Source organism: Mastacembelus armatus, chromosome 1 (genome assembly GCF_900324485.2).
Source record: "Mastacembelus armatus chromosome 1, fMasArm1.2, whole genome shotgun sequence".
NCBI lineage: Eukaryota > Metazoa > Chordata > Actinopteri > Synbranchiformes > Mastacembelidae > Mastacembelus > Mastacembelus armatus.
The window spans coordinates 19,483,101-19,499,520 of record NC_046633.1 but is presented as its reverse complement, the minus strand read 5'-3'; the positions used below and the strand labels follow the sequence as shown (position 1 = coordinate 19,499,520).

Here is a 16,420-nt window from a genome sequence, read left to right as displayed (position 1 = left end):
TTACGCTCTGATTTATCAATTCTTCCCATCACTGTGCTGGGATAAAGCATATATTTTCTGTTATAGAGACCATGTTTTTTTTTTGTTTTTTACCAAACCTGTTAGGTATTCTGTATGGCACAGTGAGGCTCAGTGTGGTCGGAGTGCAGATAATTAGAAATAACTGTTGCGTGAAGTTGGTGATAGGACTTTAAAATAAAGGATAATAAGTTAGTAGCCTTTCTGTTGGCACACAAAAATGCACACACAGACAAAACTACTGCAACTGAAAAACCACTTTGAGCATTCGTTGACCATTAGCTGCCAGGAGAGCACTGGTGTGTCGCTGCTGGCGTCGCCTTCCTCCATGGGGCTTTGTGGAGCCACGGCATCTTCTTTCCTTGAGTGAGTGTGTGTGTCTGTGTGTATGTGCATTGACTGCTGATTGAAGCAAGGAGGAGCAATTATCTTTTTGACCACAGTCAACCAGGTTCACTTCAGTAGCCAGTGCACTCAAGCTTTTCTCCTGTAGTTTAATGGAGGAGGACCCCCACAGCCTGATCTATTATACAAGCTTAAACTGTATCCAGTGCGTGTGTGTGTGTGTGTGTGTGTGTGTGGGTGTGTGTGTGGATGGGTGTGTTCCTCTTTCCTCAGGAAGAACAAGAATTGTTGGAAGGTCCCCTCCCACACACACACACACACTGAGAAAGGGAATGTAGATGAGTAAGGTGTAGCAGGAGCTATTAATACTTATTTTAAGTTTTAAGACAAACCCTAAATACTTGAGATCATGGGTGTCGCTAGGCCATAACATTTCTACTCAGCCCCCCTAAAAATTCTGTGATTCTCCATAAACTGTACGCAAATTTGTGATCACCTCAGTTCTCCTTAAATTTCATAGGAAAACAGCGTCAGCGTCTTTCAACACGTTCTTCAATCCGCAGACTGTGGCGTCGCAGAGTGAGGATCAGAGGACAAGACAAGGTGTGTGTTTTTCGATAGACTGTTATAATATCTGCATCTGTGCAGTTCTCTGTCATTAATACAGTTTACATAATGTCATGGGGGGAGTAATCAGTTTACTGTACGTTTTTGCTGCATTCACCCCTCATCACACCACAGCTGTTTCCTCCAGTGAAAACGAAGCCCTTAACACATACAAACATATAGTCTACTTTATAAAACATATTGTTGCTGTTTTCATTTGAAAAATTAACTTTCAATAGAAAACATGTTAACTACCATACAGTTATATGCACAGTCTGATTAAAGACAGTGACTGACAGCGTTCAATACACTGATTTTAACTGCATAACAGTGATTGACAGAGGTAGAAACATTGTGCACAAAAGGAAAAACTTTGTCCCTGCTTCTAACAGGCTGCTTCAATTTTGCTTTTGTGCTGGTGCACATGTGCGTGGATGGGTGGGTGGGTGTGTCTGTTTGTGTGTGTGTGTGTGATCAGGAAGACTCGTATTTGAATTGTTCAGGACTCAAATGTTATACCCATCTATGCAATACAGTGGAATGCTGCAATAAGTTTACCATCCTACCCTGTTAGTCAAACGTTTATTTTATTTATTTATTTTAAATTTTTTACTATTAAAAAATCCTAGAGTTGCTCCTGCTTGAGAGAGTCATCTATATACAATAATCCCACTCATTCTTTAATGTTAAAGGCTGAATGTGGGTGTGTGTATATTTGTCTTGGGCTGTGGTTTAAGACATCCACAGCACACGCGCCCTGCACACTGTTGACATGCAAACGGGCCACAGTGCAGAAACCCAACCCACCATAAAAACACCCAATACCTTCTGGCAACCCACCCTGGCAACAGCCCAGTTTGCCTTGGCATCTTCGCTAATTCAGGACACACTTATCCCTCGGCACAGGGGTCTTACTGTTAACCTTTCTGTGTATGAGAGTGTGTAAGATATGGAAACAGTTTGTGCTGCAGTATGCAAGAGGCACAGCTGAGCAGTCAGCTGGAGTTGAGGGAATGGCTGAGCTCAGGAAAAATACACATGTATCACCCCTGGCATTTAATAATGCTTGTGCCAGGGTGGGGTCAGTACTTCAAAATGCTGGCACAATATTTAAATTGTAGGTATTTCTGCTTTCTACAGGGGGTACACGCTATAAAAACTATGACATTTGATGAAGCATATAGAGAAATAATTCAGCACAAATCAACAAAAATATGTGATTGTTAAATTGCTTGTGATTGTTTTTAAATCTATTCTACAATAATGAGTTGGAGTTGGAATGTGCACCGAAATAATCAACAGAAATTGTCAGTACCTATTAAAATTTTTTGTTATGGGTACACAAATGAATAAATAAATGCATTTGAAACCTTCCATTTCCATCAAACTCTTATCCTGGCACATCCAGCATCACAGAGAGCTGGAGCCAATCCCAGCTGACACTGGATGTCTATCCTAGGGTTGACACATTCAGACAAACACTCACATTCATTCACACCTATGAAAAATTTAGAGCCATCAATTACCTAAGCCCAAACTGCATGTCCTTGGACTGTGAAAGCTGGAGTACCTAGAGAAATACCACGCAGGAATAGAAAGAAAATGCAAACTCCACACAGGAAGACCCCGGGGTCAGGTGGGATTCAAACCCAGATCCTTCTTGCTGAGAGAGGAAAATGCTAGCCACGTCCCACATTTGAAACCATATTCAAAAATCATTTAAAAAATATATGGGATAAAATAAATTTGATTAAAGGGTTATTGGTCTGTGTACATTTTAACAGTTCAGTTTCACCATTTTGTTTCTCATGTGGTTAAAGTTAGGGAAAGAAACTACATGCTTAAAGTTATCAAAATGAAACTACCAGTTTAGGATTAGAGAAAACAAATGTACATGGTTGAGTTTAGGCCTAGACGGACACTCTTCTCTGCAAATCCCTTTGTGTCACACAGACAAAATAATTCTCTTTTTGTCGATATGTAACACAAAAGGTACCTGACAAATCAACATATGTCAATATACACATGAGGCCCTGAGAATGAGAACACACTGGCCAGACTGGGGATTACTGTACTTTATTGTGATTAAAAATTAGAATAAGAACAGGCATAATAACAATGTGCAAAAAGTATGGCTTCCTTAAGATTACTGTACCTTGACGACACGTGATCACTTATATGATCAGGCTGCACAAATACAAATGTGCAAATGTGAATGTTTGACTGTGGGTAGATGACAGTGATGGCCTGATGATTACCTAAGGCTTTTTCTAGTATTCATCTTGGTTACACAGTAGAATGAAATAACTTTTCAGTCAGTCGCACAAAAGCATCGCAGATAATCTTAACGATTGACAAATGAAGAATAACCACACGTCATTTTCTTTAAGCCACATTTACTATGACACATATACTATACATATAAAATGTGTTTCATATATTTAGTATTTTTCTAAGTAGAAACATTCAAGACGTTAAGAGCCAGCAGAGATCACTCATAATGCATCTATGGATGATTGAGAAGAATGACTGAAATTAAAATTGTTTCTGCTGTCTGCACATATAAAGGTAAGTCAATGAGAGAATCTATTAAATATATATTAATACACAATAGTTACTCTCCTTTTCAACCTATAAATGCATTAGGTTAGAGTGCCACTTGGTGGCCAAAATGTGAAAATGTGAATTTAAATTTTTTAAATTTAAAATTTACTTTTAATTATTTATTTATTTATTTATTTATTTGCACTACCCAGTCAGTTTCGTTTCGTTGGCATGAGATAAATGTCATACTTCCCCATTTTTAGATTAAAATCAACAATTCTTATGTTCAGCTGTTTTATGTCTGTGTGGACAGGAAACAGGAAACTTTGTCAGACCCTGTTAAGTTATACTTATTACACTACTGTTGAGCTGAATGCAGAAGCGAAAAAGATCATGTGCTTGAGAAGTAGATGCATTCGGTATATGTGTTCTTTCTTTCACGTCTATTTAGTTTCTATTTCATTGCAACAGCATGAAGATGTGCCACATTTACAGCCAGCTGTCCATCCTCTGCAGTAAGTTCTTTAAATTACATACCATAAGTAAATATATTTTTTTTTCTTAATTGCAGATACAAGTAGCTTTTGGCAGAAAATCTCTCCTCTACAATGTTTTCTCCTACTTTTATTATGCAACTATAACATAAGTTATATGTGGTTACATGATAAGAAAAATAATATCACAGATATTGCAACAGATTCAAAAGGCACACAATGTATATTGTATGTTCACTGACCAACTGAAAGTGAGTTTAATTAAGCTGAAACATCAAAACTCATAATTGCAACCAGTGTCCAGGTATTTTGTTTTTGTTGTTCTTTTGTTGCAGTTGTTCTGAGCTGTGTGACCAGTGCAGCAGAGGTAGTCCATGTGTCTGGATATATAGGGAGTCAAGCAAAAGTTTCCTGCTCTTATCCAGAGGGATATGAGACGTATATGAAGTACCTGTGCAGGGACCCCTGTGATGACGCTGATGTTCTGATTGAAAGTACAGCAACACAGAAGAACAGATACTCCATCTCTGATGACAACGGGAAACGCGTTTTCACAACAACCATCTCTGATCTGAGTAAGACAGATGCAGGGAAATACTGGTGCGGGGTGTCCAGGACTGGACAAGATATCTACACTGAAGTACAGCTGGACCTTGTGCCTGGTAAATAAATACACTTTTGTTGATTTTTTACTTGTTGTCACGGAAAATTCAATAATTCATTTAAATTATTATTGTCCTTGATAATTATCAATTAGCTACATAAAGTTATAAAACTTTATGTAAATATTTGTAAATATTGTACTTTTCACTTCACTACATTTATATGACAAATGTGGTTACTTTCCCAGGTCATTCATATTTTGTATAAAAATATATAATAAAAATTTGATGCAAGGCCTTGGAATAAACTGAAATTTATTCAATTTGTTTAAATTTGGTTGACATTAACATTTTAAATACTGATTATATGTGAATGCTCTAGTAACTCTAATCCACTAATAATGCAACAAGTTGGGTCACTCTTCTTGTATATAATTGGCACTTTTATTTTTGATCCTTTCACTGCACTATGCTACTACATTTGTAGTACAGCTTGAAATACATCTGTATTTTACTTAAAGTAACTCGTAAAATTTTACACTTTACAAATTGGCTGTCCTGTGACCTTTATTCTGCTTGTGATGTGTTGATTTTATTGTTTAATTTAGGCTATACAGATGCTTTACAAATAAAGTTACTACTACTGCTACCATTATTATTATTATTATTATTATTATTAATTACATTTTTGTGTACTGTGCCATTTTCTGACAGACAGCTGCTGTAACAATGTGGAGAAAATCCAAAGTTATGATGGAGGTTCAGTGTCCATCAGTTGTCCTTATGAGTCTGCAAACCAGAACAACCTGAAATACATCTGCAGAGGAAACCAGCCCTCTAACTGTCTGCAGCAGGCGGTAGTCACCTCTAACACCAAACAAAATGGACGATATAAATTTACTGAAGAAACTGCGTCAAGAAAATTCACAGTGACCATCACCAGTCTGAGCCTAAGGGATTCTGGGTCATATCTTTGCGGTGTCAAAAGAAACACTGGACTGGATGTTTTCTCTGCTGTTGAGCTGGATGTGAAAGGTGAGATGTCACAGCTCTAAGTCATCTTATTGTCATGATGTTTTTTTTCAGAGTATGTGAATCAGCCAGTTTTCTGTAAAACTGAGTGAAGACATAATAGCTACACATTTCTGAAGTCTGAGAAAGATTCTCCATTTACATATATAGTCAAAATATATTGAATGTATGCAGGAAAGCAAAAGTAAACAAACACGTATTTCTAATACGGTGTGAGCACAGGTCACGGTGTTATTAGATTCCTATAGCATTTTGCCAAAATCCTATTTTGTTTGACTGCAGCAGTGCTGTTTTTTTATATGGTTTTTTTCTGTGGTTCATGCTAGTAACAGTGTTTATTTATTTATTTATTTATTAATTAGAAAACAGATGCTGTGACAGTTCCACCAAAATCCAAAGTTATGATGGAGGTTCAGTGTCCATCAGTTGTCCTTATGAGTCTGCAAACCAGAACAATCTGAAATACATCTGCAGAGGAAACCAGCCCTCTAACTGTCTGCAGCAGGCGGTAGTCACCTCTAACACCAAACAAAATGGACGATATAAATTTACTGAAGAAACTGTGTCAAGAAAATTCACAGTGACCATCACCAGTCTGAGCCTAAGGGATTCTGGGTCATATCTTTGCGGTGTCAAAAGAAACACTGGACTGGATGTTTTTACTGCTGTTGAGCTGAAAGTCAGAGGTGTGATATTACAGATCTAACTCATCTTATTGTCATGATTTTTTTTTTCAGAGTATGTGAATCAGCCAGTTTTCTGTAAAACTGAGTGAAGACATAATAGCTACACATTTCTGAAGTCTGAGAAAGATTCTCCATTTACATATATAGTCAAAATATATTGAATGTATGCAGGAAAGCAGGAGTAAACAAACACGTATTTCTAATACGGTGTGAGCACAGGTCACGGTGTTATTAGATTCCTATAGCATTTTGCCAAAATCCCATTTTGTTTGACTGCAGCAGTGCTGTTTTTTTATATGGTTTTTTTTCTGTGGTTCATGCTTGTAACAGTATTTATTTATTTGTTTATTTATTTTTTAGAAAACAGATGCTGTGACAGTTCCACCAAAATCCAAAGTTATGATGGAGGTTCAGTGTCCATCAGTTGTCCTTATGAGTCTGCAAACCAGAACAACCTGAAGTACATCTGCAGAGGAAACCAGCCCTCTAACTGTCTGCAGCAGGCGGTAGTCACCTCTAACACCAAACAAAATGGACGATATAAATTTACTGAAGAAACTGTGTCAAGAAAATTCACAGTGACCATCACCAGTCTGAGCCTAAGGGATTCTGGGTCATATCTTTGCGGTGTCAAAAGAAACACTGGACTGGATGTTTTCTCTGCTGTTGAGCTGGATGTGAAAGGTGAGATGTCACAGCTCTAAGTCATAATGTTGAATCAGCCTGGAGAAATCTCTGATATTAAGTTAAGTTTTGGATGTTTCACAAGGCCTTGATTTTGCACTTAAAAAAAAAAAAAACATAAGATGCACATCATGATGAGTATCCTGAATACATGCTGCAGTGTTATTAGTTTCATGTAATTTGCTCTGTCTGGCAGAGTGGTGCTGTGTGAAGTCAAACCAACTGAGTGGCACTGTGGGACAGCCAGTATCTCTGCAGTGTCCCTACCCACCACAACACCAGACAAACAGAAAGTTCCTCTGCAAGGGAGCCCACCACAAAAGCTGTAGCGATGTGGTGACAGGTCAGAGCAGGTTCACTTTGCGTGACAATGCGTCTTCCAGCTCGTTCTTGGTGACAATCACAAAGATGGAAGAAGGTGATGCTGGGACATACTGGTGTGGGTCAGACCCACAGTGGACGGTTGGAAACTACACTAAGATTGAGCTGTCAGTAGGTGAGACCACAGCTGCATATCACAATAAAATACATGTTTGATCTCCACTGTATTTTCTCAGAACACAGTGTACACAGCATTTTTATACTCACTTGATGAATTTCACTCAGAAAGTGAGTGTGTTGTTCTCTCTCCTGCTCTCTCTCTCTTATGTTTAAACAAGACACGTTTACTTTCACACAGCTTTGCGAAGGTATTTTCAGCTAAACTAGAATCATTTTCTCTGCCAGTCTTTCCAACCAGCACTGTGGAAACTGTTGCATCAAAATCAACACATATCCCTGGCAATTCTATCAAAGGTCCGTGTGTGTGTATTTCACTTGATCATATTGTAGGAGCACTTATCTGTCGACACAGTCACATTATGACAAGTTTATTATATATGCATCACTACTTTTGGGTTAAGACATGGTTTTGTTCTGCTGCTGTGGCCTTGATGCAAAACGTTTAACTGGGGCATACGTTGCTCATGTGTGTTTCTAAGAATAATATTAAAATGTCTTTTTTTGTTTGTTTGTTTTTAGATAAAACAATGTTTCCATTTGTGGTTTACATTGTATCTGCTGTGCTGGTGCTGGTGCTATTAGCTGCTGTTTTCATAATTTATAAATACAGATGTAACAAAGTGCCAGGTATGTTTGATGAACACATGAACATCATGAACACATACACACAGGCATGCAAACAAACTGTGTAACCATCTGTTATATTGTGCAGCTTCAGCAGCTGGAGGCGACAGGAACAGAGCTATAACCATGGCAGCAGCAGAGCCAGATGACATGGTGAGTAACAAGCAAACAAATGAATGTATTCAGCACATTTCACTAGTCTGCTGATTAGACTCTTCTGTGTATAAATTAGCCATAAATGCAATACATCTTTTTTTTAGGTTTATCAAAATGAAGAAGTAATCTCCTCAAAACAGAAGAACATGGAACTACAGAACTACTATGCAGACGAAGACCAACAAGACGCTGTGTATGAAAACTTTGCCACAAGTGAAGACGTCTACTGTAATGAATTTAACATCCAAGTTCATAAGAAGTGACATCTGTGAAATCTTGTATTGCTGTGTCACATCTGGACCCAAATTATTCAATTGGTGTTTTCCTTAACGTCAACATCTGAACAACACATCTGGATGAAAGATATATTTATGACTTACATATTATTGCTTTAGCTTTTATTTTACACTTTTGTGTTTACACTGTTGCTTATTGTTTATATAAGAACACTCACTCTTTGCACTTTTCAGATGAACTCATCCATTTTTCCATTAGCTAACCACTTAGGCTACTCTTTGGAGGATTGTGACAGAGCTGTAAAAAAGAAAACTTGGAAGTAATTAGGTTTCACTTTTTTTAAGAACTAGGCAGGGCTCAGAGGGCAGACAAACACCCAGCAAGACTGGTTAAAGAAGTCTGATTTGTAATCAACTAAAGGTGTCCCAGAAAACCCCAAGATAACGTAAAACTAAAAGCATAACCTAAGTGGGGGGTCCAAACAGTGAAAAAAAAAAAAACAATAACAGTATTTTAGGGAGACTACTTGGGGGACACAGAGGGAGCACAGACAACGAGGAAATCAACAATGGAGTAAACAATAAGACTAACAACAGGAGCACAAGTGCTCACAGGAAACTATGGCCATATCAAATAGCTGCTTAACTGGCACTTGCAAGAAGTGAGGAAATAAAACACACATACAAACACAAACAACTAATTATATAGAGGTGAAAACAATCAAGACAATAAGGAACATAATTTTACAGAAGACTAACAGAGAGCACACGAAATAACTTAAAAATAAGAGTCCAGACCCAGAAGTACGCAAGGGTCCAGACACTTTCATTAATGTTCATTTTGGAGCATTTCGATTCTTGTGCCAATGAGATACTGGTGTACACAAACTTCCCCTTTCTAGATACATTCTTGGCTGAAGTAATGAAACTACTTTTAGACCTTCTGATGTTTTTGATTGTTTTCAAGAAGTGTGTCTTTTCAGCTGTTAAATTAACGGAATTGCAGACACTGGCATTTGGACTAGTCGAAGTTTATAAAGCTAAAGTGAAATTTGTGCTTTACAACATACATTTGATTAGGCATAAATGTGTTATGTACCAGTGTGCCATTGAGACTTCCTTCCACTGGTGAAATAATGCCAGGCTCTCCATTTCTCTGCCATCCTCTCACACAGTTATTACTGCCCATTGTTTATCTAGCAACAGCATCATCCACTGGCTAAAACTGTGGATACAGGTTTTAGCTCAATCATCAAAAAAAGTTGATTGTTTTCAGTGTGAATAAATAAAGAGGACTATAACAGACGATGACATGTAGCAGTCTTGCTCTTATATATTTTTTATGTATATATATATATATATATTCACTACCACCAAGTATCTTTCTGCAAATATTTACAGCTGCTTCATGCACACGTACATGTCAGCATGAATCAGTCATACTCACTACTTTATATTAGATAAATCAGCTATGTCCAGAGTTGTTGGGCTCCCAGAATGCACCTGTCTCTTGCTTTTATGAGCTCTGGACAAAGAAGTGATGCCTGTTAGACGCTGACAGTCATTCTACACTTCTTCAGCGGCTGAAATTGACATTTAATCTGCACATTATTCACCTGAGTCAAAGCTGCTGCTGGACCAGCACCTGCCAACATGTGTAACCAGGCAACACCAAACAAACACAACGCTGAGTCAGGACTGTTCATCAGTGTTCATCATCACTGATGCTACTTGTTCTGTAGATCTGAACAGACTCAAATCAGCTCATAGCTGTGTTTTTATGTGCCAGACGTGAGAGACAATGAGTTCCGAGGTGTTAGTGTCACGACCAAACTATGACAGCAGGGCGGTGGCTCAGGGGGTCCCAGAGAAAGAGCCCCCCGTGGAGCCGGAGGTCCCGCAGGCGTCTTCAGGCTCAGCCACCGCGGGGTACCGCTCTGCTAAATACACCACGACTGAGTGGTTCTCCAACTACCACACCGTCCTCCAGCAGGCCGATACCGACGGCCACCGAGCCGGGAGCATCCAGCGCCAGTCCAAGACGCTATACCAGAACACCGAGGCAGCCACGTTCAAGACCCAGGCTCAGGGGACGCGTCTGTTGGGAGAGAGACTTCAGGAGATCCACTGCTGGAGGTCTGAGCTGCAGCGGCACATCGAGCAGCTGCGGGCCGACACCGAGTCACTGCTGGCGCTGAAGACGCGGCTGGAGAAGGCGCTGGACGCCACCGAGACCCCTTATGCCATCGCCACCGATAATCTGAACTGCAGGGCGAGGAGACTGGGACCAGACCTGGTCAGAGACGCTGTGGAGGAGGAGCTGTTAAAGGTGATCCTTCACTGAAGGACTAAATAAAATAAAGCTGCATTGATTATTGTAGTAAGTCAACAGAAGATGAATGTGCAACTATTACAATATTTAGTTAATTGAGTCCAAAATTCATTTTCTAGTAAAATGCCAACAGATGTTATTGTTCCAGCTTCTCAAATGTAGGGATTTGCTAATATATAGAAAATATTCAGCTGATAAACTGGGATCCATCTGACTGTGTTTTATAGGAAGTGGACTTGATCAGGAGTGTCCAGGCTCTTCTGAAGAGAACCACAGCTCAGGTTGTGACTCAGATCAAGTGAGTCTCCGTTTTCTTAAAGTTAATGCTGCCGGACTCACAGTTCTATTTTCTCTGAGGTTCTTACTTCAGATATGTGTGATGTGGTCAGGATGAACAGAGAGGCCAAGCAGATGTTAGAGCTGGACTGGTCTGATAAGTACCAGGCCTACAACTTGGACGACCGATGTGGAAGACACAGCAACATGAGCCCAGATACACGGCACCACCCGAGCTCAGCCACCCTGCAGGACCAGTGAGTGTGCCTCATACACAATACAAAGATTCCATTAAAATGAGCTGATAATATTTATACTCATTACTCTCACAATCTGCTCTGCTGCAGAGTGTGCAATCGCTCATCGTGGACACAGTTCACACAGGACAACCTGACCAAGGCCATGCAGGAAGACCTGGCCACCAGCAGTCTCAGGTCAGAGCTGCCACAGAGTCATGCTGATAAACCTGAGTTTGACACTTGGGTAAGTAAGTTAAAGTTTTCAGTCGTTCCTTTGGCGCTGTTTGTGTGTGCCAGGCTGCTGGTGGAGCAAGTGCTGCACGACACCACTGAGGACCTGAGAGTCCAGTGCGCCAGTGTGGACCAAGCCTTCAGCCAGCGCTGTGTGGAACTGATAGAGGCCAAGAGGCAGCTGGAGATAAAGCTCACAACGGTAAATAGTCAGAGTGATTTGCTGATCGATTACCAATTGTATGATTGTGTGTGCGTGTGTGTGTGGGTGTTTAGATCCTGGAGCAAATCGGGGCCCAGGAGAGGAATATTGTTGCTCTGCATCAGGCCATCGATAACAAAGAGGCTCCACTGAGAGTAGCTCAGTCCAGACTTTACCTTCGCTCCCTCAGACCAAACATGGAGCTCTGCAGGGATGAACCTCAGCTCAGGTACACACAACACACACATATATGTGCACACAAAAACAAACATACACAAAAACATCTCTCACCTTTCTCAACATCTCCTCCTTTGCTGCCTGCGTCTCTAGTTTGGAGGGTGAGGTGAGAGAAATTGATGCCACTGTGACGTCTCTGCAGCAGCAGCTGAGTGAAGCCAGAGGCTCCCTGTCCCACCTGGAGGAGTCACGCATGGCCCTCGAGAAGGACATAAACTGTAAAACCCACTCACTCTTCATCGAGAGAGACAAATGTATGACTCACCGTAAACGATACCCAACGGTTTCGACACTGTCAGGTTACTGAAGACCAGCACTCTGAGATTTAGCGTAGTGTTAGCCTGCATTTAAAACCTGACATTGTTGTGTGTCTTTGTTTTGCTGTGTTATAGGATTTGTGAGGTACTTTGTGTAATAACAGATACAGTGGGTACGGAAAGTATTCAGACCCCTTTAAATTTTTCACTTTTTGTGTCATTGCAGCCATTTGCGAAAATCAAAAAAGTTCATTTTATTTCTCATTAATGTACACTCAGCACCCCATCTTGACAGAAAAAAACAGAAATGTAGAAATTTTTGCAAATTTATTAAAAAAGAAAAACTGAAATATCACATGGTCATAAGTATTCAGACCCTTTGCAGTGACACTCATATTTAACTCACATGCTGTCCATTTCTTCTGATCCTCCTTGAGATGGTTCTGCTCCTTCATTGGAGTCCAGCTGTGTTTAATTAAACTGATTGGACTTGATTAGGAAAGGCACACACCTGTCTATATAAGACCTTACAGCTCACAGTGCATGTCAGAGCAAATGAGAATCATGAGGTCGAAGGAACTGCCCAAGGAGCTCAGAGACAGAACTGTGGCAAGGCACAGATCTGGCCAAGGTTACAAAAGAATTTCTGCAGCACTCAAGGTTCCTAAAAGCACAGTGGCCTCCATAATCCTCAAATGGAAACAGTTTGGGACGACCAGAACTCTTCCTAGACCTGGCCGTCCAGCCAAACTGAGCAATCGTGGGAGAAGAGCCTTGGTGAGAGAGGTAAAGAAGAACCCAAAGATCACTGTGGCTGAGCTCCAGAGATGCAGTAGGGAGATGGGAGAAAGTTCCACAAAGTCAACTATCACTGCAGCCCTCCACCAGTCGGGGCTTTATGGCAGAGTGGCCCGACGGAAGCCTCTCCTCAGTGCAAGACACATGAAAGCCCACATAGAGTTTGCCAAAAAACACATGAAGGACTCCCAGACTATGAGAAATAAGATTCTCTGGTCTGATGAGACCAAGATTGAACTTTTTGGCGTTAATTCTAAGCGGTATGTGTGGAGAAAACCAGGCACTGCTCATCACCTGCCCAATACAATCCCTACAGTGAAACATGGTGGTGGGACCATCATGTTGTGGGGGTGTTTTTCAGCTGCAGGGACAGGACGACTGGTTGTAATTGAAGGAAAGATGAATGCGGCCAAGTACAGAGATATCCTGGAAGAAAACCTCTTCCAGAGTGCTCAGGACCTCAGACTGGGCCGAAGGTTCACCTTTCAACAGGACAATGACCCTAAGCACACAGCTAAAATAACAAAGGAGTGGCTTCGGAACAACTCTGTGATCGTTCTTGACTGGCCCAGCCAGAGCTCTGACCTAAACCCAATTGAGCATCTCTGGAGAGACCTGAAAATGGCTGTCCACCAACGTTCACCATCCAACCTGACAGAACTGGAGAGGATCTGCAAGGAAGAATGGCAGAGGATCCCCAAATCCAGGTGTGAAAAACTTGTTGCATCATTCCCAAGAAGACTCATGGCTGTACTAGCTCAAAAGGGTGCTTCTACTCAATACTGAGCACAGGGTCTGAATACTTATGACCATGTGATATTTCAGTTTTTCTTTTTTAATAAATTTGCAAAAATTTCTACATTTCTGTTTTTTTCTGTCAAGAAGGGGTGCTGAGTGTACATTAATGAGAAATAAAATGAACTTTTTTGATTTTGGCAAATGGCTGCAATGACACAAAGAGCGAAAAATTTAAAGGGGTCTGAATACTTTCCGTACCCACTGTACATATTTTGCAATGTAATACACCACCTGACAAAAAAACATCTGACAAAAAAACACCTCTTCTTATGTTGGTGCTTATTATCTATATTACAGAATGATTGATTTAATGGTGAAAGGCAAAGTGGGTGAAAGCAATGACAATACTGTAGCAGCTATCTGTCCCCGTGGGATCTTTCTGGTTTCTGACCATGCACAGAGACACAGCTGAGTCAGGTTCACACAGTTTGTTGTGGCTTTTCTTAGCCGTGAGACTTTCTCTGTTCTGCTCTGCACTGCAGTACCCACTTCTTCACCAACTACTGCTCCTGGGTCACTGGCTAACTGGTTCATTGTTAACCAACAAACATCCACTCAAACAACAAGGAGGTTGCACCAGAGTAGGACATGATAATGCTTTGGAGATAAAACTACTGGGATATTTGTTTGCATTTGATTACAAATTGATTATATAAGGTATCTTTGTTGTAGCAAAGGCTTTGTTAACATATTATGAACATGTCTGCATCTTTATAGAAGTTGTTTTCCGTGCAGGTCCACAGGTTGGTGGCCTTGGAATTTGCCCACATAATATCCCAGAAACAGACACAAAACAACAAAAGAAACAAAAACATCATCAACGACCTTTCTGTTTTTTGCCCTACTAAAAGTAAAATTGTCATTTTGATCTTAATTCTGCAATAAACAATTCATTTTATAAAAGCCACTAGGTTGTGACTTTCAGGTCTTTAGTTTTCTTTCTCTTAAATTGTCTCTAAGTTTTACTTCCCCTCCTTCACTCAGTGTTCATTGTGTTACTGTTCATGTTGATGTCAGGATACAGAGCAATATCGAAATCTGTATGGCATTACTCTACTGTGTGTGTGTGTGTGTGTGTGTGTGGTTGTGTGGTTGTATTTCTACCTTTGTTAGGACCATTTTGACCACACATGCATCTGAATGACAAAGGTTTTACAAAGAACATTTATCCAGCCCTTAAACACCATGAACAAACTAAGAGTTGGTTTTAGGGTTAGTGTCAGAATTAGGCTTAGGTTAGGGTTAGGGTCTAGAGAATGCATTATGCGTATGAGTGTCCTCATAAAGCTACAAATATGAGTTTGTGTGGGATGGGTTGTGGGGGGCTGAGAGTGGGGGTGGGGGGATGGGGTGCTAAACAACTGCTGTACTCTGAACAGTTATACATATAGAAGCCACAGTCCATATATCAATAGGGTACAGCTGAACAGGATAAAAATATCTCATCTATCTCTTCACAATCTCCAAACAGAAGTAAATATGCGGACTGTTTTCACAGAACTGAGTGTCTCTAGTTCTTCTTTCTTTTTTAAGATACAAATTCACAAATTTCATAGAAACAAAAATGTCAAGTTGACATATTAAAACCCAAAATGGCAAATGATGACCAATGACTGGTTTCAACAGAGCACTCTCTATCAATATGAAAAGACACAGTGTCCTCATTACACAACAGAGTATAAACATATTTTAACATTAGCTCAGTTCAGTCATTTTATTGTCCCTAATGGGAAACCTGGTTTACAGACAGGCATAAAATAGAAACACTCTAAACCACAAACACAAATATGATACATCTGTCAAAAACACCAATAAAATATCTAGAAGCACTAGAAGTAATTTTAAGGGTACAGATGTTAGTATACTTAATATATATAATATATAATATATATAATATAAATATAATTTGGTTCGAACCAAATAAGTTTTTTGTTGGCGCTGACCATATGACTTTGATTTTTTTTAATCACCCAGAAAAACCTACTGGGGAGGATGACCAGCAGATTTTGAAGGTTCCACATTTGTATGTAGGCCTATAACAAAGAAGCATAGAAGCCACAGCTCATGGTGACAAGAGCAGCTTCCTGCTACCATAGGCACTGCACACATAAAAATCAGTTCTTAATTGTGGACTGTATTCACCTTGTCTGTCAGCACATCTGCAAATGTTGCAATCTTCCTGTTTTGCATTGAAACTGTGACACAAGGTATAACACTTTGGAAGCTGTGAGTCACATGGGCTTTACAAAAGAAAAAAAAGTTGTTGGTGTTGTATACTGAATAAAAAAAGCCTATGATTTTTCTCATTTCAAACTCATAAACTTACCATCACATAGAGAAGGTGGGAAAGTCCATATAATTTAAATGAATTTACTTATAATGAAATACATTAACACATTAGTGAATAGTAAAATAGGAAGCCGCAGTATTTTCATGTTTGATAGTGATGCTCAACTCTGGTAATGATTTATTCCACTGGAGTGCGCTCTTGAGCCTCAAAATCTCCATTTATAAGGGAGCTG

General features: G+C 39.9%; 2 protein-coding genes across 5 annotated transcripts; both read left to right on the top strand.

Moving 5' to 3' along the window:
• Positions 1–696: 696 nt before the first annotated feature.
• On the top strand, positions 697–9,099 carry LOC113128670 (polymeric immunoglobulin receptor-like). 3 transcript variants are annotated; one of them, XM_026304159.2, is made up of 11 exons: positions 697–966; positions 3,965–4,028; positions 4,343–4,669; positions 5,324–5,644; positions 6,004–6,327; positions 6,688–7,011; positions 7,208–7,507; positions 7,738–7,806; positions 8,032–8,139; positions 8,225–8,289; positions 8,397–9,099. In XM_026304159.2, exons 2-11 carry the CDS (start codon positions 3,986–3,988, stop codon positions 8,553–8,555), a joined length of 2,040 nt encoding a protein of 679 aa, XP_026159944.1. In that variant the 5' UTR covers positions 697–966; positions 3,965–3,985; the 3' UTR covers positions 8,556–9,099. The 3 variants fall into 3 exon arrangements, with proteins under 3 accessions (XP_026159944.1, XP_026159943.1, XP_026159945.1); XM_026304158.1 differs by lacking the exon at positions 697–966 and adding an exon at positions 3,482–3,537; XM_026304160.1 differs by lacking the exons at positions 697–966; positions 7,738–7,806 and having other exon boundaries at positions 3,870–4,028.
• Positions 9,100–10,287: 1,188 nt separating this feature from the next.
• On the top strand, positions 10,288–12,465 carry tekt4 (tektin 4). 2 transcript variants are annotated; one of them, XM_026303764.1, is made up of 7 exons: positions 10,288–10,857; positions 11,088–11,158; positions 11,250–11,393; positions 11,484–11,570; positions 11,673–11,808; positions 11,883–12,037; positions 12,139–12,465. In XM_026303764.1, exons 1-7 carry the CDS (start codon positions 10,330–10,332, stop codon positions 12,350–12,352), a joined length of 1,335 nt encoding a protein of 444 aa, XP_026159549.1. In that variant the 5' UTR covers positions 10,288–10,329; the 3' UTR covers positions 12,353–12,465. The 2 variants fall into 2 exon arrangements, with proteins under 2 accessions (XP_026159549.1, XP_026159548.1); XM_026303763.1 differs by having other exon boundaries at positions 11,484–11,808.
• The last annotated feature ends 3,955 nt before the right edge of the window (positions 12,466–16,420 follow it).